The sequence below is a fragment of the Oncorhynchus gorbuscha genome, linkage group LG13 (genome assembly GCF_021184085.1).
Source record: "Oncorhynchus gorbuscha isolate QuinsamMale2020 ecotype Even-year linkage group LG13, OgorEven_v1.0, whole genome shotgun sequence".
Taxonomy (NCBI): domain Eukaryota; kingdom Metazoa; phylum Chordata; class Actinopteri; order Salmoniformes; family Salmonidae; genus Oncorhynchus; species Oncorhynchus gorbuscha.
The window spans coordinates 25242958-25270271 of NC_060185.1; the positions used below are offsets into that span (position 1 = coordinate 25242958).

At 43.6% G+C, this 27314-nt stretch overlaps 1 protein-coding gene across 1 annotated transcript in view; it reads left to right on the plus strand.

Moving 5' to 3' along the window:
• LOC123992617 (serine/threonine-protein kinase NLK-like) overlaps positions 1–8729 on the plus strand; it is a 100335-nt gene extending 91606 nt beyond the window's left edge. The window contains exons 9-11 of the mRNA XM_046293904.1: positions 2126–2311; positions 5766–5859; positions 6433–8729. Of these exons, the coding sequence (XP_046149860.1) occupies positions 2126–2311; positions 5766–5859; positions 6433–6487 (335 nt within the window). The 3' untranslated portion in view covers positions 6488–8729. The remainder of the gene's footprint in view (positions 1–2125; positions 2312–5765; positions 5860–6432) is intronic.
• Positions 8730–27314: the final 18585 nt, after the last annotated feature.

Below are 27314 nucleotides of genomic sequence, written 5' to 3' on the forward strand. Positions count from 1 at the left end.
CTCCTACTTACACAGACTGAAGCAGCTTTTTGGCTTTCTGACTGAATCTTTATTTTCCTAAAACGTATGAGTATACCTTATGTTACACAGACAGTTTTTGCATCACTTCTGTACAGTACAGTCAACTACAATACACATATGAATTGACCATCCTAGGGTGTCGATTCTGAACAAAGGGAACATGAGGAAGGTGGTGGTAACACTAGACACTATTGTCACTGAATGTAATCAACAATCCAACTTTGGGTTGAATGAAATTTCCTTCAATGGCAGGCTTTCACCTCTGGCCAGTGGCCAATCCAGGGTGATGAACAGCCAGCATGTAAGACTGTTCCCCCAGTGCAAATGTCTCCAAGTCCAACCTCTATGCTGACCCGTTGAGGCTTATTCACTGTCTTATAAACAAAGAGAGGTTGATTAACTTTGCCGCCTTCTCTCCCCCGACCCACATATTTATTTATTAATCACTTAGGAGATTATTAAAAACATTAATGGGCCTGTGTGTGTGTGTGTGTGTGTGTGTGTGTGTGTGTGTGTGTGTGTGTGTGTGTGTGTGTGTGTGTGTGTGTGTGTGTGTGTGTGTGTGTGTGTGTGTGTGTGTGTGTGTGTGTGTGTGTGTGTGTGTGTGTGTGTGTGTGTGTGTGTGTGTGTGTGTGTGTGTGTGTGGAAACCCTACTAGAAGCTAGAGTTGACAGATCACACACGGTGGTGTTTAATGGCATCTTCTGACTGCTTGGGAAAATAAGATGAAGCTCTGTCACTAACAGATTAATAGGAGTCTGACACATGGTAATAATGGGGGCCAAAAACATTGAGTTATCAGGGCCCACTGAATACAGGGTTGTCTCATGGATATCTGTAATGTGGAAATAAGCAGACCTTTCTTTTCGGACATCTTTATCCAGACCAGTTTTTCTCCCCCTTCGTTTCAAAGTCTGGCACCTGTCAGTGGGATATTGCTGACTAGTCAGTTGGTTATTCAGTTGAGGCTGATTTGATTTGATTCCAAGGTCTAGTTTTAATGTGTGGTGTCCTCAAAATGTGCAGTAGCCTGTTGTTTATGAGAGACTGCAAACACTTTATTAAACAGACCATTTGATTTGGAGGGATTTCATAGTCCTGTATGTATTACAACAGTGTGTGTAGTCTGTGTACATCAGTGTGTGTAGTCTGTGTACATTAGTCTGTTTCATGAGAGTCTGTGTACATCAGTGTGTGTAGTCAAACAGTCTTTATCACTAAACAGACCATTTGATTTGGAGGGATTTCATAGTCCTGTATGTATTACATCAGTGTGTGTAGTCTGTGTACATCAGTGTGTGTAGTCTGTGTACATTAGTCTGTGTACATCAGTGTGTGTAGTCTGTGTACATCAGTGTGTGTAGTCTGTGTACATCAGTGTGTGTAGTCTGTGTACATCAGTGTGTGTAGTCTGTGTACATCAGTGTGTGTAGTCTGTGTACATCAGTGTGTGTAGTCTGTATACATCAGTGTGTGTAGTCTGTGTACATCAGTGTGTGTAGTCTGTGTACATCAGTGTGTGTAGTCTGTATACATCAGTGTGTGTAGTCTGTGTACATCAGTGTGTGTCTGTGTACATCAGTCTGTGTACATCAGTGTGTGTAGTCTGTATACATCAGTGTGTGTAGTCTGTATACATCAGTGTGTGTAGTCTGTGTACATCAGTCTGTATACATCAGTGTGTGTAGTCTGTGTACATCAGTGTGTGTAGTCTGTGTACATCAGTGTGTGTAGTCTGTATACATCAGTGTGTGTAGTCTGTGTACATCAGTGTGTGTAGTCTGTGTACATCAGTGTGTGTAGTCTGTGTGTGTGTAGTCTGTATCATCAGTGTGTGTAGTCTGTGTACATCAGTGTGTGTAGTCTGTGTACATCAGTGTGTGTAGTCTGTATCAGTGTGTGTAGTCTGTGTACATCAGTGTGTGTAGTCTGTGTACATCAGTGTGTGTAGTCTGTATACATCAGTGTGTGTAGTCTGTATACATCAGTGTGTGTAGTCTGTGTACATCAGTCTGTATACATCAGTGTGTGTTTGGCCCTGTGTACCAGTCTGTATACATCAGTGTGTGTAGTCTGTCATCAGTGTGTGTTTGGCCCTCCCCAGTCAAAGGATGCCCCCTGGCCCATCCCTACCTGGACGAGGGCAGACTGAGGTACCACACCTGTATGTGTAAGTGCTGCTACACCACCTCCTCTGGTCGCGTCTACACCAGCGACTTCGAGCCCGTCACCACACCCAAGTTCGACGATGGCTTTGAGAAGAATCTGACCTCCGTCAGACAGGTCAAAGGTGAGTCTGTCCACCAACCAGCAGAGTGCAGAGTTTTGCTGTGGGAATTAGCCCTTTCAAGTTGAGTTTTTATTGTTTTATCCTCTGTTTTATCCTATCTAGCTCATCCATTGTTATTCCCTTCATGTTACCGGGTTCTGTTTTTCCACTGCGTTTACAAAGAGAGGCAGCTTTAGCTAAAGCTAATGGGTTCAATGGGTGATAAATAGACATTCATCCATTGCTTACATGGTGAAAGTCTTATCCCAACTTAACCTCGTACCACAATTATTGTGAAACTGGCAGCTTTACAGACACCTGAGGTCCTAATTTAATCCAATCAGCCCTGAGACCATGTGCAGATCATGCCTCTGTATGTTAAGGCGTCCTCATGCTTCCCAGCCGAAACAGTTCGGAAGAGTTTGTGCATATATTATGATAACATAAGTCTGTAGCCGAAGTCTACGCCCCTTTGTCAGTGATTGGTCAACAGTAGGGATTCTTCAATAGTCTTTGTTGTCATACAATGAGAGACGACTTGTTTTGATGCGTATCTTTTAAGTGAGAGATACTGCACCAAACATCTTAGTTAGATGTAAAATTGAGCATCTAAAATCTTGTTGTGTCTTTGGCTATGCCGGATTAATTGCTATGACATACTATTCTATAAAATCATTTCTCTGTAATTAATATCACCTGATTGGGCTAATCAGGGAAATTTAATTAACTAGAGAGTCGGGCACCACGAAATAATATTTATAGAGCTGTTATCTTCCGAATAAACTCTTAAAGATTTAGCAATATTTTACATCAATAGCAGTCAACATTAATCGTCATCCTACTTCAGTCTCATATTCTGAAAGTTGTACATTCTTGGTTATCTGCAAGAATCCTGGCAATAAGTTGAATCAGCAATACAAACTTGGGTTTAATTATTTATTTACTAAATACCTAACTAATCACACAGAATTACATATACAAAGAATTAATTATACCTGGATAATTCTTTACGCCATAGGAAACATCCCTAGCGGGCGGAACAGATATGACAGCTTGTTACACAAAAGAAAAGGGGCGGGATTTGAGTGAAGGAGCGGGAAGACTGAGGAACAAAGGGGAGAAGCTGTGCTATCGTAAATACAGTATCTTATGCATTCTAAATTTACCGCCCATTTGGAAAATGAAAATGCAATAAATATTTACTGTGAGCTGCGCTTCAGTAGGTTGGTGGTACATTTACATTTACATTTAAGTCATTTAGCAGACGCCGTGTTGCCAAACCGAGTCCTTTGTCCTTTGAAGAATGTCTCTGGTGGTCACTTGAATAAGTTGTAGTAACATCGTTGTGTGGTAGAACGCCGTTGTGTGGTAGATGGGATACTCTGTCTGTTCCTTCCTAACCTGCGTTTGCAGCTGCGGTTGCTAACTCAATGGCTAGGAGGTATCACTTCTGTCGTGAATAAGAGTTCAAAGTTCATACCGTTCGCAACCAAAGCTCATGCTGATGTTGGCTTCGTTCTATAGTTTTTTCTGAACCATTCTGACATGGGATCGTCATCTCACATCCGTGGAACAGATAGTTATGTTGTAGTCAAGAGCTTATATAGGAAGGAAGAGGACGGTGTGTTTGAAAAGTTTTACAGCCTTTGTCCCTTCACAGGGGAGGGCCACTGATTGAGCAGCCCTATCTTATGAAAATCCAAATCTCACATTTTAGAAGCTAAAATCAAATTTCATCCCATCACAAATAATTTCATATTCAAACATTTAAATTGAACAACAATTCCATGTGAATCTGATAACTCTGAGGTATAGACTTTCCATTGTGGAGTTTATATCATCTTATCATTGGTGAGAATGTCTCAGATGACAACCGAACTGACATCATATTCATTAAGTACCACTGCATATGTTCAATTGTTCGGATTACTAGAATATAGTTCATTTCCCCCCCACATACTAATGTTCCCAGAATCTCTATGTTAACCAAGGGTTTTTTAAATGTAACCTCAGTAGGTTAGAGAAGAGAAAGGGGGGGAAGAGGTATTTATGACAGTAATAAACCTAACCCCAGGCCAACTTCATGACAATCACCTCTGCAAAAACGTCAAAATTAATGACAGATTTCTTGAGTTATGCTACATTAATACGGACTATTCTGAGTAAGTGTATACTGGCGTCTCAAAATGGATAAACAGTACTATTGCCTATTTTTTCTAGTTTTTCAAGTGAAGGTCTTTTCAGGGAGTATGCGAGCACACTTGTTCGGTACACTTGCAGAGTTCGGCTAGGCGCCAGTTAAACTGAAGCTTGCTGACGCCTTTAGTCACATCCCTAGAAGCACTCCCTCTCGTTTAGATGTTTGTTCTCTCTCAGCCTCTCTCTTCCTCACCCACCCTCCCTCCTCTCTCTTCCTCACCCACCCTCCCTCCTCTCTCTTCCTCACCCACCCTCCCTCCTCTCTCTCTCTGCGGGGAGAGCCAGATCAGCGGTGGTCTGTTCTGTCAGCAGGTATTAGTGAGGATGTCTACTAAACGCAGGCTTACTCTGGTGGATGGTCGAAATAAACCTGGCCTTCCTCCCTTCTCCTTCTCCCTCATCCTACTTCTCCCTCCCTTTCCTCTTCCTTCCTGTCTGGTAGTTATTTAAACTATTTACCTGGTCCTAATTCGTAGCTAGGCAACAAAGCTTGTTTTAATGAATCCCAATGAAGCTAAGTAATCAGTAGATCATTGTAATGCAACTAAAAGGGAAAGGGGGATACCTAGTCAGTTGTAAAGGGGGATACCTAGTCAGTTGTAAAAGGGGGATACCTAGTCAGTTGTAAAGGGGGATACCTAGTCAGTTGTAAAGGGGGATACCTAGTCAGTTGTAAAGGGGGATACCTAGTCAGTTGTAAAAGGGGGATACCTAGTCAGTTGTAAAGGGGGATACCTAGTCAGTTGTAAAAGGGGGATACCTAGTCAGTTGTAAAGGGGATACCTAGTCAGTTGTAAAGGGGGATACCTAGTCAGTTGTAAAAGGGGGATACCTAGTCAGTTGTAAAGGGGGATACCTAGTCAGTTGTAAAAGGGGGATACCTAGTCAGTTGTAAAGGGGGATACCTAGTCAGTTGTAAAGGGGGATACCTAGTCAGTTGTAAAAGGGGGATACCTAGTCAGTTGTAAAAGGGGGATACCTAGTCAGTTGTAAAGGGGGATACCTAGTCAGTTGTAAAGGGGGATACCTAGTCAGTTGTAAAGGGGGATACCTAGTCAGTTGTACAACTACCATTTTACCATGGGATTTCAAAATAAATACCCTGGTTATTTCTAAGTGAAGATCCACACTTCGAAATAGATCTAATTTCAAACAAGCAGTAAATACTGTATGATACAATAAGTCAACCCCGGTTAAAAACCTTACTGTGAAACTCAGTGTAACTGTAAAGAGTGTGTTGGGTTCGTCTCCCTGAGCCTGTCTCTGTCTTCCACAGAGATCATTCACCAGTTCATCCTGGAGCAGCAGAAGGGGAACAGAGTGCCGCTCTGCATCAACCCCCAGTCAGCCGCTTTCAAAAGCTTTATCAGGTAAAACTAGAGGCCTCTGCCGGTGGATACCACCGGATTCCTCATTGTTTGTATTTTTGTAATTGAGCTAGTTTGAAAGCTAACCACTTCTTAGAAACTTGATAGCTTGTTAGATGACATTTACCCGACTTGACCTGGTCCTGTGAGCATGTCAGCTTCCTTTCTCTTACCTGATCTGCCTGCCACACCTTGGTACCTGTGTCCTCCTGTGTCACAATGAGAACAGTAACAGTCCATTCCATTGGCCAGCTTTCCTCACTGGCAGCCAATAAAGTGTCTTTCTCCTTGCAGCTTGTTATTACCCTGCTTAAAATATCTGATTTGTGAGTTTCGCTCCTGCCTCCAACCAGCCAACATCCTGAGAGTTATTGTTAAGGATTTGGTGCATTAGTTAATTGCTTTTTCCTCTGCAGTAGATGCATGCTGCTCACTAAACAGAAAGTGGTGCTGCGGCAGTGCCAGTGACTGACCATACCTTTCCATCTCTCCCTGTCCCCTCATCTCTCTGCGTCCTCTTTTGTTCTTTCTTTCACTCATCTCCCTCACTGTTACTCTCTCGTCTCTCCCTGACAGTTCCACTGTGGCCCAGCCCTCTGAGATGCCCCCGTCCCCCCTGGTGTGGGAATAGCTGCTGTCTGGGCCACGACCCTGCCCATGGCCCGCGCTGGACTACTGAGGACAAGAAGAAGAAACCCCCACCCTGCGTAGCATTTCACTGGATTCTAGGACTAGCGATGTCCACTGTGTGTGTACTGTAATACTAACTATGAAGTTTTAAAATGAACCCAACCAACCACTGCTGACTGGGTTATGGAGGGACTTTTAGAGTGTGCTATGTATACAAGTGTATACCCACACTGTTCTGTAGATGCAAACCCACTAATGAATGCACACACACATGTGCATACAAACATTGTGCAGAGGTGGTATAAGGGCCACCCTCGTGGGCTTGAAAGTGTGTGTAAAGCCAGGGATGAGACAGAGGTAGTATGCTACAGAGAGTCCTCGTAGTCTCTGCCTGCAGTCCCAGAGGGCAACGCACAGCTCCCATCCACTTCCATACATGCATAGTCATCACTTATTTATTAAAGGAGAGAAACGGGGTCCGGTATGGGTGTTGTTTAAGTATAGAATGAGATTTAAGACTGTACCTACTCACGCTAGCTAACCCCCCCGAGAAATCATAGCTTTCAATTAGAGATAAAGCTTTTTATTTATTTGTAGTGTACTGTTAAACAGTATAGTCAGAGGGTTTCATTGTCTGTTTTTTTTGTTACATTTCTTTCTGCTCCATTGCTGTTTGTTCTATGCCTGCTGTCCCCCGGGTTAGAAGTCAGTATTTGTGAAGAGATGTGTGCTCTGCATGCCACTTGGTTGCGATACATATGGCGAGAACCCCTCACATGGCACACCTAACCCAAATGTGGGCATGTGGAAGTATGGCACTGTGTCAGTATTATCTGGGTAAAATGAGGTAACCCTGGAATGTGGTTGCTTCAAAGAATAGACTATTAGTGTGAAGAGCCACTGAGAGCTGAAGTACTGTAGCATGACGGGGGACAGAGAGGCAGTAGTTTAGGGTACATATTGATGTTGTGGTATTCTGCACATGTTTTGTGCTACAGTAACAAGAAGGCCATGTTGGGGTGCTACTTGGTCGTTACATTTTCTCTCTGGAGACTCTGAGAGACCGAATTCAAGTAATCTGCTGTTAGACATACTGTACCATATGAACAGGCATGTTAAGAGTATAAAGGATACAGACATTCACTGGTTCCCCTACCATGTCTGCTGAATCTATAGTCCTACCATACACTGTATATCCATGTTCTGTCAATACATACCTAGTTGAAGACAGACAAGCAAAATAATAGGAGATCAGCCAAACCAAAATAATGAAATTATTCTATAGAGAAAGCGAAACCAAGATTTAAAAAAAATAGATGTTTGATGATACGAGGGGATGTTGCCATTCCTCGAAGACATTCATTAATTTCCGTAGGGTTCCAACCAGAGGGGTGTGTGCGTGTTGCTTATACGTGTGTCCTGTCACATGCGAATGAGAAAGTTGAACTAACTACAGTGAGTTGCTTTGGTGAGGGTTTGTCACCTTGACACCATTCCCTTGATAAATAGATATATTAGGTCTACTTTAAGCCTCACTCCCCAAAGCAATGTTTCATGTTAACCACACCTGCACCTACGCCAATAAAATAAACTCTCAGAAGAAAACAATTTAATATATTTTTTGATTATTATTTTTTAGTTCTTTCAATCAACATTCTATGGAATGCTTTCTCATGATTCACAGAATATGATATGTAAATACATTCAAAAAACAAATAGATTTAAAACTAAATCTACAATGGAGGGGAAAAAACAAAGAAATTAAACCTCAAAACAAAACTGCTGTATAGAAGGTGTATTAGCCTGCACATTTTTAGGGCTGTGCATTTTATTTTATTTTTGAGACTTGCATATAAATGTATATATTTTATTTGGTCTTTCATTTGTTTTCCCCTGTACTAGAGTGTGTAGAAGACAAATATAATCCAAAACAAAAATGATTCAGAAAACAAAATGAAAAAACACATAACCAATTATGTTAATTGTGTCTTGTGTGTACTGCAGAGCTGTGGATATATTGAAGTAGAAGGCTTTTTCTTATTATTATTATACTACTATTATTATTATTATTATATTATTATTTCTTTTACCTTAGAGAAACACTTTACTATTGTGTTTATATGTATATAAAGGAATCACAATGTTGGTCTCTACCTCTTGAGCTCAATTACTTAGTTTGTCTACCTCCACAAGTTTATCATTTCATGTGGAGAATTACAAATAAAACTTGAATGTCCCTTCCAGCTTTTATATTGAAATAAATCAAAAACGCGCAAGTTTCTTCTTCACTCATTTGAAAAACGATTTAAAATCTACCAGAGGTGGGATCCATCCTATCATGTCATTGTATTAAAAGGCCCAATCATTAGCCAAGCAATTACAGACTGTTAGTTGACATTGAGTCATATATTTGATAGGCTATGACCACCCCCCCCCCGTTTCCATGTGTAATTTGTATGTGAAGATGCTAGTATCTTTTCTTCAAGAGATTTTGTGTTGAAATGAAGTACAAAAACCCACTGATGCTAATTTTAAATGTGTACAAAAATTAACGCAGACTAACTTGAACTCTGCAACTGATATTTGGGCAAAATTTGGATAGATGTGCTGTCACACATTTTATAAGACATTTGAAGTTTATACTCAGAGGTAATGTAATTTGAATACAATTTACGATAAATATATCTATAAAGCTCTGCTTACAAGGACCTTAAAGCCAATGTGAAGTTGAGACCGGAATTGACTCCTCGGATGTGCTCACGTGTGTGTTGGGAAAAATGGCTGGTTTCTAAAAGTGTAGATTTGAAGTACAGTGGTGAAACTCATTAAATGTGATATTTAAAGAACGTCAGTGCTGTGGCTTTTATTCTTCTTCCTGCTTCATTATAGACCGAGACTGTCGCGTAGAGTATGTAGATCATGTATTACACATCATGTCTGATTTCATCCTGGTGTAATGGGTGGTCCCGTGTGGCTCAGTTGGTAGAGCGTGGAGCTTGCAACACCAGGGTTGTGGGTTTGACTTACAACTTACTGTTGTACTTACTGCTGGATAAGAGCATCTGCTAAATGACTCAAATGTAAAATTGTGTGATTATTTCGTGACTTTTACTGCCACCCAGTGGAGGACATTATCTTTAACAGTCTAAGCATTTCCAAAAAATGCGAGCACGTGATATACAATCAAATCGCATTTCTTTCACATTGGATTTTACCATGGTATATTCCACAGGGCAAGTGTACAGAATCTCAATTATTGTTCAAAAGGTGCCCTATGCAACAAGTCCAATGACAACGGCCCTTAATGTTGATGATATATCTATAACAGTAAATTAATACAATTCCTTAAGAAAAATAAAGAATGTTGAACATTGTTTGAAGCTATAGTTGGTTATTCATTGAGTAGGTCTGGAGGATACAAGACCATAATATCATTTTTATAGCTCAAATGATGAACCCTCCCTAAAGGGGCAAAGAAATCCACGAGTAGGAGGTTTTTAAATTCTAGGCTAAGATATGGTCAAACTGGTCACCAGCTTCCTTCCGTTGGTCCAATTGTTTTTTCCAACTGTGCTGGAAAGAGAAAAGTAATGGAACGTAGGAATGTAAGAATTGATGAGTGAGTGTTATGATATACCGGTCCTTTGGAAAGTATTCAGACCCTTTCACTTTTTCCACATTTTGTTATGTTACAGCCTTATTTTCAAATATTCCTGCTCAGTCTACACACAATACCCCATAATGACAAGTGAAAACAGTTACCAAAAAATATTCTGCAGCATTGAAGGTCCCCAAGAACAGTGGCCTCCATCATTCTTAAATGGGAGAAGTTTGGAACCACTGGCCAAACTCAGCAATTGGGGGAGAAGGGCCCCTTGGTCACGGAGATAACCCAATGGTCACTCTGTGACAGAGGTCCATGTAACGTCGTTCTTCGTTTGTAGAAAGAGAGTCGGACCGAAATGCAGCGTGGTGGTTACTCATGACTTTAATGGAAAAAGTGACACATGAAATAACTAAACAAAATACAAAACAACAAACGGAACGAGAAACCTAATTACAGCCTATCTGGTGAAACTACACAGAGACAGGAACAATCACCCACGAAATACACAGTGAAACCCAGGCTACCTAAATATGGTTCCCCATCAGAGACAACAAGAATCACCTGACTCTGATTGAGAACCGCCTCAGGCAGCCAAGCCTATACTAGACACACCCCTAATACAGCCGCAATCCCAATGCCTACAAAAAAACCAATATGATAATACAATAAACCCATGTCACACCCTGGCCTGAACAAATAATTAAAGAAAACACAAAATACAATGACCAAGGCGTGACAGAACCCCCCCCTAAGGTGCGGACTCCCGGACGCACCTCAAAACCATAGGGAGGGTCCGGGTGGGCGTCTGTCCATGGTGGCGGTTCCGGCTCGGGACGTGGACCCCACTCCATTAATGTCCTAGTTCCTCCCCTTCGCGTCCTGGGATAATCCACCCTCTCCGCCGACCATGGCCTAATAGTCCTCACCCAGAACCCCACTGAACTGAGGAGCAGCTCGTGACTGATGGGCAGCTCGGGACTGAGGGACAGCTCAGGACTGAGGGGCAGCTCGGGACTAAGAGGCAGCTCGGGACTGAGGGGCAGCTCGGGACTGAGGGGCAGCTCAGGACTGAGGGGCAGCTCGGGACTGAGGGGCAGCTCGGGACTGAGGGGCAGCTCGAGACTGAGGGGCAGCCCGGAACTGAGGGGCAGCCCGGAACTGAGGGGCAGCCCGGAACTGAGGGGAAGCCCGGAACTGAGGGGAAGCCCAGTACTGAGAGAAAGCCCAGTACTGAGAGGAAGCCCAGTACTGAGATGAAGCTCAGGTAGGTAGTAGGCTCCGGTAGATCCTGGCTGGCTGGCGGATCTGGAAGATTCAGGTTGACTAGCGGATCTGGAAGATTCTGGTTGACTAGCAGATCTGGAAGATTCTGGTTGACTAGCAGATCTGGAAGATTCTGGTTGACTGGCAGATCTGGAAGAGACTGGTTGACTGGCAGATCTAGAAGATCATGGCTGACTGGCGGATCTAGAAGATCATAGCTGACTGGCGGATCTAGCTGCTCTATGCAGGCTGACAGCTCCTTGCAGACTGACAGCTCTGACTGCTCCATGCAGGCTGACAGCACCCTGCAGACTGGCAGCTCCTTGCAGACTGACAGCTCCTTGCAGACTGACAGCTCCTTGCAGACTGGCAGCTCTTTGCAGACTGACAGCTCTGGTTCCTTCATGCAGACTGACAGCTCTGGCTGCTTTATGCAGACTGACAGCTTTGACTGCTCCATGCAAGCTGACAGCACCCTGCAGACTGGCAGCTCTGGCTGCTTCATGCAGACTGACAGCACCTTGCAGACTGACAGCTCCCTGCAGACTGGCAGCTCAGGATGCTCCAAACAGGCAGGAGGCTCCGGCAGCGCTGTAGAGGAGGAAGGCTCTGATAGCGCTGAACAGGCGGGAGACTCCGACAGCGCAGGAGGAAAGGAAGGCTCTGATAGCGCTGAACAGACAGGAGACTCAGGTAGCGTAGGAGGGAAGGCAGGCTCTGGCTGTGCAGAACAGGCGAGGCGCACTGACGGCCTGGTGCGTGGTGCTGGAACTGGTGCTACAGGATCGAGGACACGCACAGGAAGCCTGGTGCGGGGAGCTGCTACCAGAGGACTGGTGTGTGGAGGTGGCTCTGGATAGACCGGACCGTGCAGGCGCACTGGAGCTCTTGAGCACCGAGCCTGCCCAAACTTACCTGGCTCGATGCCCACTCTAGCCCGGCCAATACGAAGGGCTGGTATGTGCCGCACCGGGCTATGCACCCGCAATGGAAACACCATGCGCTCCATAGCATAACACGGTGTCTGCCCGGTCTCTCTAGCCCACCGGTAAGCACAGGGAGTTTGCGCAGATCTCCTACCTGGCATCTCCATACTCCCTTTAAGCTCCCCCCCAATAATTTTTTGGGGCTGCTTTTCGGGCTTCCATCCGCGTCGCCGTGCTGCCTCCTCATACCAGCGCCTCTCCGCTTTTTGCGCCTCTAGTTCTTCCTTGGGACGGCGATATTCTCCCGGCTGCGCCCAGGGTCCTTTTCCGTCTAGTTCTTCCTCCCATGTCCAATTCTCCAAGTGGTGCAGCCTCTCCCACTGCAACTGCTCTTCACGATTAACAGGGAGAGTTGGCTCAGGTCTGACTCCTGTCTCTCTCTGAGCCCTCCCCCAATAAATATTTGGGGGTGACTTTCGGTTTTCGCTCTGCGCCGCCGTGTCTTTCTTTTCGACTCCATTCGTCTATAGCCCTCTTCGCACTGCACCAGCGAATCCCAGGCGGGCTCCGGCATTCTCTCTGGGTCGGCCGCCAACCTGTCTATTTCTTCCCATGTCGTATACTCCATGCCTTTGCTGTCCATAACGTCCTCCCTTCGCTGCTGCCTGTTAACACGCTGCTCGGTCCGTGTGTGGTGGGTGAATCTGTAACGTCGTTCTTCGTTTGTAGAAAGAGAGTCGGACCGAAATGCAGCGAGGTGGTTACTCATGACTTTAATGGGGAAAGTGACACATGAAATAACTAAACAAAATACAAAACAACAAACGGAAAGAGAAACCTAATTACAGCCTATCTGGTGAAACTACACAGAGACAGGAACAATCACCCACGAAATACACAGTGAAACCCAGGCTACCTAAATACGGTTCCCCATCAGAGACAACAAGAATCACCTGACTCTGATTGAGAACCGCCTCAGGCAGCCAAGCCTATACTAGACACACCCCTAATACAGCCGCAATCCCAATGCCTACAAAACCGCAATACAACAATACAATAAACCCATGTCACACCCTGGCCTGAACAAATAATTAAAGAAAACACAAAATACAATGACCAAGGCGTGACAGTCCAGAGTTCCTCTGTGGAGATGGAAGAATCTTCCAGAAGGACAACCATCTCTGCATCACTACACCAATCAGGCCTTTATGTCAGAGTTGCCAGGCGGAAGCCACTTCTCAGTAAAAGGCACATGACAGCCCGCTTGAAGTTTGCCAAAAGGCACCTAAAGGACTCACGAACCATGAGAAACAAGATTCTCTGGTCTGATGAAACCAAGATTAAACTCTTTGGCCTGAATGTTAAGCGTGACATCCGGTTGAAACCTGGCACCATCCCTACGGTGACGCATGGTGGTGGCAGTATCATGCTGTGGGGATGTTTTTCAGCGGCAGACACTAGTCAGCATCGAGGGAAGGATGAACGGAGCAAAGTACAGAGAGATCCTTGATGAAAACCTGTCCCAGAGCACTCAGGACCTCAGACTAGGGTGACGGTTCACCTTCCAACAGGACAACAACCCTAAGCACACAGCCAAGACAACCCAGGAGTGGCTTTGGGACAAGTCTCTGAATATCATGGAATGTCCCAGCCAGAGCCCAGACATTAACCTTATCGAACCTCTCTGGAGCGACCTGAAAAAAAGCTGTGCAGTGACGCTCCCCTTCCAACCTGACAGAGCTTGAGAGGATCTGCAGAGAAGAATGGGAGAAACTCCACAAATACAGGTGTGCCAAGCTTGTAGTGTCATACCAAGAAGACTCAAGGCTATAATAGCTACCAAAGGTGCTTCTGAGTAAAGGGTCTGAATGCTTATGTAAATGTGATATTTCATTTTTGTTTTATACATTTGCAAAAATGTCTAAACCTGTTTTTGCTTTGTCATTATGGAGCATTGTGTAGATTGAATGTTTAGAATGTTTAGTTTAAAATGTTGATAAACTAAGGCTATTGCAGCAATGCACACACGACATTAGGTAATAAGCGCGGCTGTTCCAAAATGCAATCAATTAGCGGGAAAACACCATTCTCAAAAATGACCGCAAATGCTATTATGCATGTAGTGCTTTATTATAAAGGTGATTTTTTTATGGTGGAATTTCTATTTCCCAAACTTGAAACTCACGCGCCGCCTGTGAATGCCAGTTAGGCTCTACACCGGTTGTAAAGCGGATTAATGTGCTTAATTTGAGAAGTTATTTGGCCACTTTAGTTGTGATACAAACCTTGTCAAAACATATAGGACTATGGGCTAGGCTACATGAGGTGTGCAACTATGATTTGAAGTCGCAAAAAAAGGCGTGATATTCTTGATTTAATATCGTCTTTACATATAATAAATGTGTGAAATTAGTTTTGATTTAGAATGTACCATTATGATGCACCTGTCTCGGAATAGGGGGAAAAGATACATCATCTATGCACTTAAATAGCAAATGGAGGACTCTTTCCCGTGGTTCATTTTCATGCCAGCCAGATATGCTATACTCATGTTGTAAAGAGAAGCAATGTGCTTAAAATTAGGAAAGTTGAGAAATAAATACAAGCTGATGGGATCCTCTTTTTAATAGAGGCCATCAAAACTCTGTTATCTCATGCAATTGCATATCCTATATAAATGTTTGGCAACATGAGCTAATGGGCTCTCATGAATTGTTCATTAGATTTTTGATCAAATTGGCATTGATGTCAGAGTGATTGGAGGGACAATGGAGTGCTGAGTACCAGGTAGCAGTGTTGCCAAATCCTCAGTAAGGAAACTAGTTATTGGCTGTTCTAAAAGTCACTAGAAGTCGCTAAATGACGTCATCGCCTAATTTGCATAATTTACCATGTGTATGTAATTGTGATGGATGCTGTAGGAGAGAGGAATCACGTGTGAGAGACAAAAAGTCAATAAAAAATACCCTAAATATGTTTAGAACTACAAATGAACTTTCTTCTGTCTATTCTTGTTTTTTTATGTCACAATTCCAACCGGGCTTATCTGGGCTTGGGACAGGCAAAAGTGACCTAATGGAGACACTCTGGCGGAGTTACTTAGTTTTTTACTTTATTTTTGTATTTCTTCTTATTATTGTTTTTGTTTACTTTTCTTAATTTGGTTTGGTTTTTAACCTTATGGTCCGCTTAGGAGCCTACAACAAGTAAAACATGAAAAGTTTTAACTATAACATTTTTAAAAAATGTGTATACAATCTACATTAACAATCTAAATGGACCAAAAAGAGACAATAGAAAAAACTGTCAATGGCAATGTGAGAAAATTATGGTAACTAGGCTGGCCCTAATTCAGGTTTAAAAAATGTTTTTAATGTAAACCAGGGCTGGATCAGCCACAAGCGTCTTCCCGCATGCGCGATTAATTTGCAGTCTTGATGTGGAGGGGTGAGCATCTCCTGCTCTGACTGCAGCTGGGAGGGACTTCTGTGCGAGGACTGGGCCGCCAGTGAGTGCTTTGGGACGGGGGTCGGGCCCACGGCAGCACCCACTGCTAGTTGAGAAGAGTAAGACCTATACGTGCTTTCATATCAGAGTCTCCAAAAGTTTCCAATAACACCAGAAAAAGTCGCTAGATTTGTCGCTAGTCGCTTTTTTAAAAATGTGTCGCTAGCGGGGTCTGAATACTAAATATAGCGACAAAAATCGATATGTTGGCAACACTGCCAGGTAGTTAGCGAGTTTGGTAGGCTACTAATGACCATCAGCAGCATCAGAGCACAGTTTTGGAGAAGACTAGTTACCCTGACTAAACAGTTGTGTGGAATTTGACCGTATGGTCACTGTAACAGCCCTAATCCAGGTGAAAGCTACGATCCCTTGTTGATGTCACTTGTTAAATCCACTTCAATTGATCACAAATACAATGGTTTGAGTTTTTGAAATATTTAGGACTAATTTATTCCTTGCCACCCATTCTGAAACTAACTCCAGCTCTTTGTTAAGTGTTGCAGTGGTAGCTGACATGTAGAGTGTTGAGTCATCCGCATACATAGACACACTGGTTTTATTCAAATTCGGTGGCATGTCATTAGTGAAGATTGAAAAAAGTAAGGGGCCTAAATAGCTGCCCAGGGGAATTCCTGATTCTACCTGAATTTGTGGAGACGCATCCTTATAACTACACCCTCTGTGTTCTGTTAGACAGGTAATTCTGTATCCACAATATAGCAGGGGGTGTAAAGCCATAACACATACGTTTTTCCAGCAGCAGACTATGATAGATCATGTCAAAAGCCACACTGAAGTCTAACAAAACAGTCCCTCACGATCTCTTTATCATCAATTTGTGTAAGTGCTGTTCATGTTGAACGTCCTTCCCTATAAGCTTCCTGAAAGTCTGTTGTCAATTTATTTACTGTAAAATAGCATTGTATCTGGTCAAACACAATTTTTTCCAAAAGTTTCCAAAGGGTTGGTAACAGGCTGATTGATCGGCTATTTGAGCCAATAAAGGGGGTTTTACTATCCTTAGGTAGGGGAATATATTTTGCTTCCCTCCAGGCCTGAGGGCACACACTTTCTAGTAGGCTTAAATTTAAGATATGGCAAATCTGCTATTATCCTAATAATTTTCCATCTAAGTTGTCAGGCTTGTCATTGTTGATAGACAACAATAATTATTTCACCTCTTCTACACTTACTTAAAAATTACAATGCTTGTCTTTCATATACTTGGATGTGTAGTGTCAGTGTTTGTTGCTGGCATGTCATGCCTAAGTTTGCTAATCATGCCATTTTAAAAAATCATTATAGTAGTTGGCAATATCAGTGGGTTTTGTAATGAATGAGCCATCTGATTCAAAATTTAATTTAAGGTGCTCCAAAGCTTTTAACTTCTTTGGGATAGGGGGGCTGTAATTTTCACATCCAGATGAAAAGTGTGCCCAAAGTAAACTGCCTACTACTCAAGCCCAGAAGCTAGGATATGCATATAATTGGTAGATTTGGATAGAACACTCTAAAGTATAACAAAACTGAAATGACAGGCGAAACCCCGGGGACAACCCCCCCCCCCCCAAAAAAAAATAATCCTACCACTGATTTCAATGGCAGGCACTTTTATAATAGGGTGAAAACGTGCCCGATTGCAGTTCCAAGGGCTTCCACTAGATGTCAACAGTCTTTAGAAAGAGTTTCAGGCTGGTTTTTGGAAAAACGAACCAGAAATTGTAGTTTTTCTAGGTGGCTCCCATTTTGGCTGTAGTGTTTCCAAGCAAGTGAATAGGAACCCGTTCTTTGGTATTTTTCTCCGGTAAAGACAATAACGATTATCCGTCTTAAATTTTATAGTTTATTTGCGTATTAGGGTACCTAAGGTTTGATTATAAATGTTGATTGACTTGTTTGGATAAGTTTATTGGTAACTTTTGGGATTAATTTTGTATGCATTTTGAAGGAGGGAAACCGAGTGGATTATTGACTGAAGCGCACCAGCTAAATTGAGTTTATGGATATAAAGAAGGACTTTATCGAACAAATGGACCATTTGTTGTGTAACTGGGACCTTTTGTAGTGCCAACAGAAGAAGATCTTCAAAAGTAAGGCATGTATTATATCGCTATTTCTGACTTTCGTGTTGCGACTCCCTGGTTAAAATTAATTTGTTATGCATTTGTGTGTTGGGCGCTGTCCTCAGATAATCGCATGGTTTGCTTTCGCCGTAAAACCTTTATGAAATCTGACACGGCGGCTGGATTAAAACAACAAGTTAAGCTTTATTTTGATGTATTGCACATGTGATTTCATGAAAGTTTAATATTTATAGTAATTTAATTTGAATTTGGCGCTCTGCAATTTCACAGGAAGTTGTCGAAATGGGATGCTAGCGTCCCACTGATCTTCAAGAAGTTAATTGTCATTCTTTGTCATTTATCTTTGTTTCATAGTGTAGTTTCTTCTTTTTATTCAGTTTAGTCACATGATTTCTCAATTTGAAGTACATTTGCCAATCAGTTGTACTATTTGCCATTTATTTTGCATCATCCCTATCAACCATAAAAATTTTCAATTCCTCATCAATCCACATGGATTTAACTGTTTTTACAGTCATTTTCTTAATGGGTGCGTGCTTATTAGTAACTTGGAAGAGTAATTTCATAAATGTGTAAAGTGCAGCGTCTGGTTGCTCCTCATTACACACCATGGAGCAACTAATATTATTTACATCAACAACATAGGATTTGCTACAAAATGTATTGTATGACCTTGTATACACTATATTAGGCCTAGATATGGCTACTGTACTGTGATCACTACATCCGATGGATTTGGATACTGCTTTAAAACAAATTTCTGCAGCATTAGTAAAGATGTGATCAATACATGTTGATTTAATTCCTGTGCTGTTTGTAACTACCCTGGTAGGCTGATTGATTGTTAACCTGAACCAGCTTGCAGGCACTAGTTACAATTTGAAGCTTTCTCTTGAGTGGGCAGCCTGATGAAAGCCAGACAATACTTAAATCACCCAGAATATATATACATATATATCACATACATTATCAATCATTTCATACATGTTATCCAGATACTGACTGTTAGCACTTGGTGGTCTATAGCAGCTTTCCACCAGAATGGGCTTTAGGTGAGGCAGATGAACCTGTAGCCATATTACTTCAACACTATTTAACATGTGTTACATACGCCTCTTGGAGGAAGGAACGCAACACCCCGCTACATCTCAACTCCCCGTGGAGTGAAAAAAAGTATGTGATCGTAGGTGTGGAGAAGGACGACAGAAGCAGAGAAAAATACAGTTTACATGGAATTTATTATTCCTAACGCACGGTAATGTGGGAGAAAGGAGCTGGACGGAACCAAAGCAAAGAAAGTAAAAGTTAAGGAATCCCCTCTCCTACCTTGCGTGCCTTCCCACTTCCAACCTAACCTTTAGCACCACCTGGCGCACTAACCAAAATACAGGGGGGTGGTCCACCCAGGTCTTACCTAGTGTGCATAGACAGATTAAATACTACAGGTTATGTATTTTTTTATTTTTTATTTTACCTTTATTTAACTAGGCAAGTCAGTTAAGAACAAATTCTTATTTTCAATGACGGCCTAGGAACAGTGGGTTAACTGCCTGTTCAGGGGCAGAACGACAGATTGTACCTTGTCAGCCCGGGGGTTTGAACTTGCAACCTTCTGATTACTAGTCCAACGCTCTAACCACTAGGCTACCCTAGTCAAGTTTGCAGACGACATTACAGTGATAGACTTGATTACCAACAACGACAAGACGGCCTACAGGGAGGAGGTGAGGGCCCTCGGAGTGTGGTGTCAGGAAATGAACTGCAACTGCGCCGCCCACAACCGTAAAGCTCTCCAGAGGGTAGTGAGGTCTGCACAACGCATCACCCGGGGCAAACTACCTGCCTTCCAGGACACCTACACCACCTGATGTCACAGGAAGTCCATAAAGATCATCAAGGACAAAAAACACCCGAGCCACTGCCTGTTCACCCCGTTGTCGTGTCTTTACTATCATTAAATGAAGACTTTTAGTTTTTATCAAAGTTTCTGATTGATCATGTAACTGTAATTAACTTCTTGCGTCGAGCAATCCCGTATCCGGGAGCGTAATCATAGCCTCAAGCTCATTAGCATAACGCAACGTTAACTATTCATGAAAATCGCAAATGAAATGAAATAAATATGTTGGCTCACAAGCTTAGCCTTTTGTTAACAACACTGTCATGTCAGATTTTCAAAATATGCGTTTCAACCATAGCTACACAAGCATTTGTGTAAGAGTATTAATAGCTAGCATAGCATTAAGCCTAGCATTCAGCAGGCAACATTTTCACAAAAACAAGAAAAGCATTCAAATAAAATCATTTACCTTTGAAGAACATCGGATGTTTTCAATGAGGAGACTCATTTAGATAGCAAATGTTCAGTTTTTCCAAAAATATTATTTGTGTAGGAGAAATCGCTCCGTTTTGTTCATCACGTTTGGCTAAGAAGAAAAAAAACGAAAATTCTGTCATTACAACGCCAAACTTTTTTCCAAATTAACTCCATAATATCGACAGAAACATGGTGAAACGTTGTTTAGAATCAATCCTCAAGGTGTTTTTCACATATCTATTCGATGATAAATCATTCGTGGCAGTTTGGTTTCTCCTCTGAACCAAATGGAAAAATGCACGCAGCTGGAGATTACGCAATAATTGCAACGGAGGACACCAAGCGAGCACCTGGTAAATGTAGTCTCTTATGGTCAATCTTCCAATGATATGCCTACAAATACGTCACAATGCTGCAGACACCTTGGGGAAACGACTGAAAGTGTAGGCTCATTCCTTGCGCATTCACAGCCATATAAGGAGACATTGGAACACAGCGCCTCAAATCTGGGGCATTTCCTGTTTGAAATTTCATCTTGGTTTCGCCTGTAGCATCAGTTCTGTGGCACTCACAGATAATATCTTTGCTGTTTTGGAAACGTCAGAGTGTTTTCTTTCCAAAGCTGTTAATTATATGTATAGTCGAGCATCTTTTAGTGACAAAATATCGTGTTTAAAACGGGAACGTTTTTTTATCCAAAAATTAAAAGAGCGCCCCCTATATCGAAGAAGTTAACTGGGAAGTTAGGCACCAAGGAAAATATTCAGATTACAAAGTTATAATTTTCCTAATATAACTTTTCAGATATTTTATATCTGATCAATCAAGTTAATACAGCAGAATATAAACAGTGTAGTTATTCACTCCTCAAGGCAAACAAACAAGCTAACCGTCAATATAGAGATTAAGTGGAGTCGCAATTCAACGGCTCAGACACGAGACGTATGTGCCAGGGATTACAGACAATCACGGACTACAAAAGGAAAAGCAGCAATGTCGCCGAGACCGACGTCTTGCTTCCGGACAGGCTAAACACATTCTTCGCAAGTTTTGAGAATAAAACAGTGCCACCGATGTGGCCCTCTACCATGTGTGACAATAGTGCTAGTACAAACTTGGACCCGAGCACAGAGAAACACAGCAGGAACCAGAGGACTGAACAACACAGGCTTGAGTCTGGAGATGTGGAAGGTGGGATGAACCCTCATGGACTGGGGAAGACGAAGACGATAGGCCACTGGATTAATGCGCCATAGAACCTTGAATGGCCCAATGTACCGGGAAGCCAACTTCCTAGATTCCATGTGTAGAGGCAGATCCCTAGTAGATAACCAGACCATCTGGCCTGGACGCAGGAGGGGACTCTGCGGCGATGACGGTAAGGCCTGTTGTTGAACCCAAGCTGATGACCTCAGGAGCACTGACCGAGACCTCTTCTAGGTCTGGCAACAACGAGAGATGAGGCAATGAGGGAAAGGAACCATCACTTCAATTTCCTGATCTGGAAACAGGGGGCTGGTAACCGTACAACACCTGGAATGGAGAGTGTTCTGTGCATACTCCACCCAGGGAAGGTGCTGACTCCAAGAGACAGACACACATCACCGTAAGGCGGTCTCCAGACCCTGGTTCACCTGCTCAGTTTGACCATTGGACTGAGGGCGATAACCCGAGGACAGACTGACTGATGACCCCAGAAGAGAATAGAATGCCCTCCAACATGTGGAGGCAAACAGGGGACCCCGGTCGGAGACTATGTCCAGAGGAAGTCCGTGACGGGGGGAAAACTAGCTGAGCAGTCTCATGGGCTGAATGACTAGCTGAGCAGTCTCATGGGCAGATAGAAGCTTAGGCAGCGGAATGAAATGTGCCACCTTGGAAAAGCGGTCCACAATAACCAGGATGATCTTGTGTCCCTCTGAGGATGGAAGGCTCGTGATGAAATCCATAGAGAGACGGACCATGGTCGAGAAGGTGTTGGCAGTGGATGAAGAAGCCCCAGAGGCCACAGAGTGTCTGCCTCCGCCGAGGGCCACTATTACTTCCTCTTCAAAAAAACTCTAGCGTTCGCTGCCCTCCCGGGTTAGAGGTGAGACGCGATGAGTGAGCCCACTGAAGTGATCATACCCCAAGAGGATCAAAAAGTATGTTAGATGGACAGCTGTCTGAAACTGCCTCCCTCACTACAGTCTCTATACCCCAGGACACCGGCATGAGGATGAGCGACCTGGGGATGATGGATTCAAGCGGCCGATCCTCACTGGAGCTGGGGAACTGGCGAGAAAGCGCATCCAGCTTCACGTTCTTAGACCCCAGACGGTAAGATAATGTGAATCTGAACCGAGTGAAGAAGAGAGCTCAACGAGCCTCTCTGGAGTTGAGGCGTTTAGCCTCCTGGATGTAGACCAGGTTCTTGTCGTCAGTGCAAACCATAAAGGGAAACCGTAAATCTCCACATGGTCATCCAGAACTCGTAGCTGGTTAGGTATGGTGAGTTGCTTCACCTTCCCAGACCCTAGGGGTAGACCATCCAGCACAGTGACCGACAATGGCATGTCCAGTTTAGTGAGTGGCGACCTCTGTTGGTGAGCTAATGTGCGATCCAGAAAACAGCCGGTAGCCCCAGAGTCTATGAAAGCAAGAATGTCCAACTGTCCCTTGTCCCACCAAAGGCTGTATCTGACTCTCCAGAGTGGAAAGTCTGGTGCCTCCCAATTGCATCGGCTCCTCTAAAGGATATGAAGGAGAACCATAGCTGAATTGAGAACCCTGACGGGGTGCAGAACAAGCAGGCCCAGGAAAAAAATGAAGAGTCGACTCCCTCAGCGGAGCCCGAAACACTGGAACCAGCTCGGGACCCCTCCGTCCTCTCATTACGGCGTTCCCGAAGCTGGTTGTCAATCCAGAAGGCCAGAACGATAAGCTCCTCCAGTGTCAGGGTTGTCCCGGGAAGCCAGTTCATCCTTGAGAACCTCGCTGAGACCTTTCAGAAAGACTGAGTGAAGTGCTGCTATATTCCAACTGCTCTCATCGGCGAGCGTCCGAAGGTCAATGGAGTAATCAGCTATGCTGCCCTGCCGAAGCGCAATAAGACTTTGAGCAGCATTCCGACCACTGATGGGATGATCAAAAACCCTCCTCATCTCCTGGGTGAAGCTTTGCCAATTTAAACAAATGTCTGATTGCTGCTCCCAGGTGGCCGTGGCCCAGGCAGAGCCCGTCCTGAGAGCAATGTGATGACATATGTCACTCTGGAATGCCCCTCCTGTGCAAATAGCTCTTCGACTTACTGAGGGGCCAATCCCCGGTGGTGAAGGTAGGAAACATCTCCTACACTCCGGTGATCCTCAACACTGGGGCCCCACAAGGGTGCATGCTCAGACCCCTCCTGTACTCCCTGTTCACCAATGACTGCGTGACCAAGCACGCCTCCAATTCAATCATGATGTTTGCAGACGATAAAACAGTAGTAGCCTTGATTACCAATGATGAGAAGACAGCCTACAGGGTGGAGGTGAGAGCTCTGGGAGTGTGGTGCCTGAAAAACAACCTCTCACTCAACGTCAACAAAACAAGGAGATGATCGTGGACTTCAGGAAACAGCAGAGGGTGCATCCCCCCTATCTACATCGACGGGACCGCAGTGTAGAAGGTGGAAAGCTTCAAGTTCCTTGGCATACACATCACTGACTAACTGAAATGGACCACCTACATAGACAGTATGGTGAAGTTTTGTCTCATCGCTGCAAGTCCCGTACGAACACAGGAGAGGCGAAGGTCGAGAGCCATGCGTCCTCCAAAACACAAACCAACCAAGCCGCACTGCTTCTTGACACAATACACATCCAACCCGGAAGTCAGCCACACCAATGTGTCGCACATTTTTTGTCCATTAAAATAACATCAAATTGATCAGAATATCTACAAAGGCTTACAGAGACCCATTGTGTTAGCTAATCCAAGTTTATTATTTTAAGTGGCTTATTGATCCTTAGAAAACCCTGTTGCAATTATGTTAGCACAGCTGAAACTGTGTTTCTGATTAAAGAAGCAATAAACCTGGCCTTCGGAAGACTAGTTGAGTATCTGGACCATACGCATTTGTGAGTTTGATTACAGGCTCAAAATGGCCAGAAACAAAGAACTTTCTTCTGAAACTCGTCAGCCTATTCTTGTTCTAAGAAATGAAGACTATTCCAAGCGAGGAATTGCCAAGAAACGGATTATCTCGTACAACGCTGTGTAGTACTACTCCCTTCACAGAACAGCGCAAACTGGCTCTAACCAGAATAGAAAGAGGAGTGGGAGGCCCGGTGCACAACTGAGCAAGAGAACGAGTGCATTAGAGTGTCTAGTTTGAGAAAAAGACACCTCACAAGTCCTCAAATGGCAGCTTCATTAAATAGTACCAAAACACCCGTCTCAACGTCAACTGTGAAGAGGCGACTCCGGGATGCTGGCCTTCTAGGCAGAGTTGAAAAGAAAAAGCTATATCTTAGATTGGCCAATAAAAAGAAAAGATGGGCAAAGAACACTAACACTGGACAGAGGAAGATTGGAAAAAGGTGTTATGGAGAGACAAATTTGAGGTGTTCGGATCACAAAGAAGAACATTCGTGAGACGCAGAAAAAATGAAAAGATGCTAGGGGAGTGCTTGACACCATCTGTCAAGCATGGTGGAAGCAATGTGATGGTCTGGGGGTGCTTTGGTGGTGGTAAAGTGGGAGATTTGTACAAGGTAAAAGGGATCTTGAAGAAGGAAGGTTATAACTCCATTTTGCAACGCCATGCCATACCCTGTGGACGGTGCTTAATTGGTGCCAATTTCCTCCTACAACAGGACAATGACCCAAGCACAGCTCCAAACTATGCAATAACTATTTAGGGAAGAAGCAGTCAGCTGGTATTCTCGATAATGGAGTGGTCAGCACAATCACCGGATCTCAACCCTATTGAGCTGTTGTGGGAGCAGCTTGACTGTATGGTACGTAAGAAGTGTCCATCAAGACAATCCAACTTGTGGGAGGTGCTTCAGGAAGCATGGGGGGGGAAATCTCTTCAGATTACCTCAACAAATTGACAACTAGAATGCCAAAGGTCTGCAAGGCTGTAATTTCAGCAAATGGAGGATTCATTGACAAAAGCAAAGTCTGAAGGACACAATTATTATTTCAATTAAAGATTATTATTTAGAACCTTGTCAACATCTTGAGTATATTTCCTATTCATTTTGCAACTCATTTCATGTATGTTTTCATGGAAAACAAGGACATTTCTAATTGACCCCAAACCTTTGAACGGTAGTGTATGTGAATGCAAAGAGCAAACAACAAGCTGCACAAGAACTCACTACTGTAACGGTCCAGGTTACATAGTGGCTCAGTGACTCATGTTCACATCTCAACGTTAAAAATCCAGTCTGCATGTTCCTCACAAAGAGGGCAACTGATGCCACTGAGCCAGATGTGTATGTGTTCGGGGAAAAGCTCCAGCTGGTATCCGATTTTAAGTACCTTGGCATCATACTTGATTCCAACCTCTCTTTTAAAAAGAAGGTGATAAAAGTAACTCAAATAACCAAATTAAACCTAGCTAATTCCCGATATATACAAAATTGTTTGACTACAGAGGAAGCAGAACTGTACTTCAAATCTCTGATACTTCCCCACAAGCGCATCAGCGCCTCATGACACTCACCTGGACTCCATCACCTCCTTGATTATTTTCCCTATATCTGTCACTCCCCTTGGTTCTTTCCTCAGGTGTTATTGACTGTTTCATGTCAGTGTGTTGTTTGTGTTTCATGTATATGGTTTTGTTTATTTATTAAAAGACCCACTCCCTGTACTTGGTTCCCGACTCTCAGCGCACATTGTTATTGAATAACATCTTACCTAAGTGAAGCATCTGGGAGTGTTTCTTTGTTGTGTGTGTGTCAGTATACATGACGTTGGGTCCAGGAGCAGCTGCAGACTCTCATGCCTCAGCCGGCTCGACAGGTTCCCGCGCCCCAATCGGCTGGACAAGTTACCACGCCTCAGCTGGCGTGACAGGTTCCCATGCCCCAACCGGCTGGACAAGTTACCACGCCTCAGCAGGCGTGACAAGTTCCCGCGCTTCAGCAGGGGTGAGCAGTCCGCTCCTGATCCCCGTGTTTGGGAGGGGTACTGTCACCTATACTCCCTCTCTGGCCTCTAGGCCACCAGGCTGATGATTATCCCGCACACCTGTCACCATCGTCAAGCGCCTCATGACACTCACCTGGACTCCATCACCTCCTTGATTATCTTCCCTATATCTGTCACTCCCCTTGGTTCTTTCCTCAGGTGGTATTGACTCTGTTTCATGTCAATGCTTTTATTCTCTATTTTGGTTAGGCCAGGGTGTGACTAGGGTGGGCATTCTATGTTCAGTTTCTATGTTTTGTATTTCTTTGTTGTTTGGCCAGGTGTGGTTCTCAATCAGAGGCAGCTGTCTATTGTTGTCTCTGATTGACAACCATACTTAGGTAGCTTTTTCCCACCTGGGTTTTGTGGGTAGTTGTTTTCTGTTTTGTGTGTCTACACCAGATAGAACTGTTTCGTTTGTGCCGCTTTGATAATTTCTGTTCTAGTGTTGGGTTATAATAAAAATCATGGACATGTACCACTGCACCTTGGTCCTCACCTTCTTCCACCAACAGCTGTTACAGGTGTGTTGTGAATGTTTCATGTTTATTTATTTAAACACTCACTCCCTGTATTTGCTTCCCGACTCTCAGCGCACATTGTTACACAACGGTCATGGGGTTTGGTAAGAAGAATGCCCCTCTCCCCACAGGTTTGATTTCTACCTTTGATGGTTTAGAGCTTGAGGAAGTCACCTCATACTAGTACTTGGGAGTATGGCTAGATGGTACACATTCCTTCTCTCAGCACATATCAAGCTGCAGGCTGAAGTTAAATCTAGAATTGGTTTATTCTATTGTAATTGTTCCTCTTTCACCCTAGCTGCCAAACTATCTTGATTCAGATGACTATCCTACCCATGCTAGATTAGAGACATCCTTTATAGATCAGCAGGTAAGGGTGCTCTCCAGGGGACACATCACCTAACTCTATACTCTTCTGTAAACTGGTCA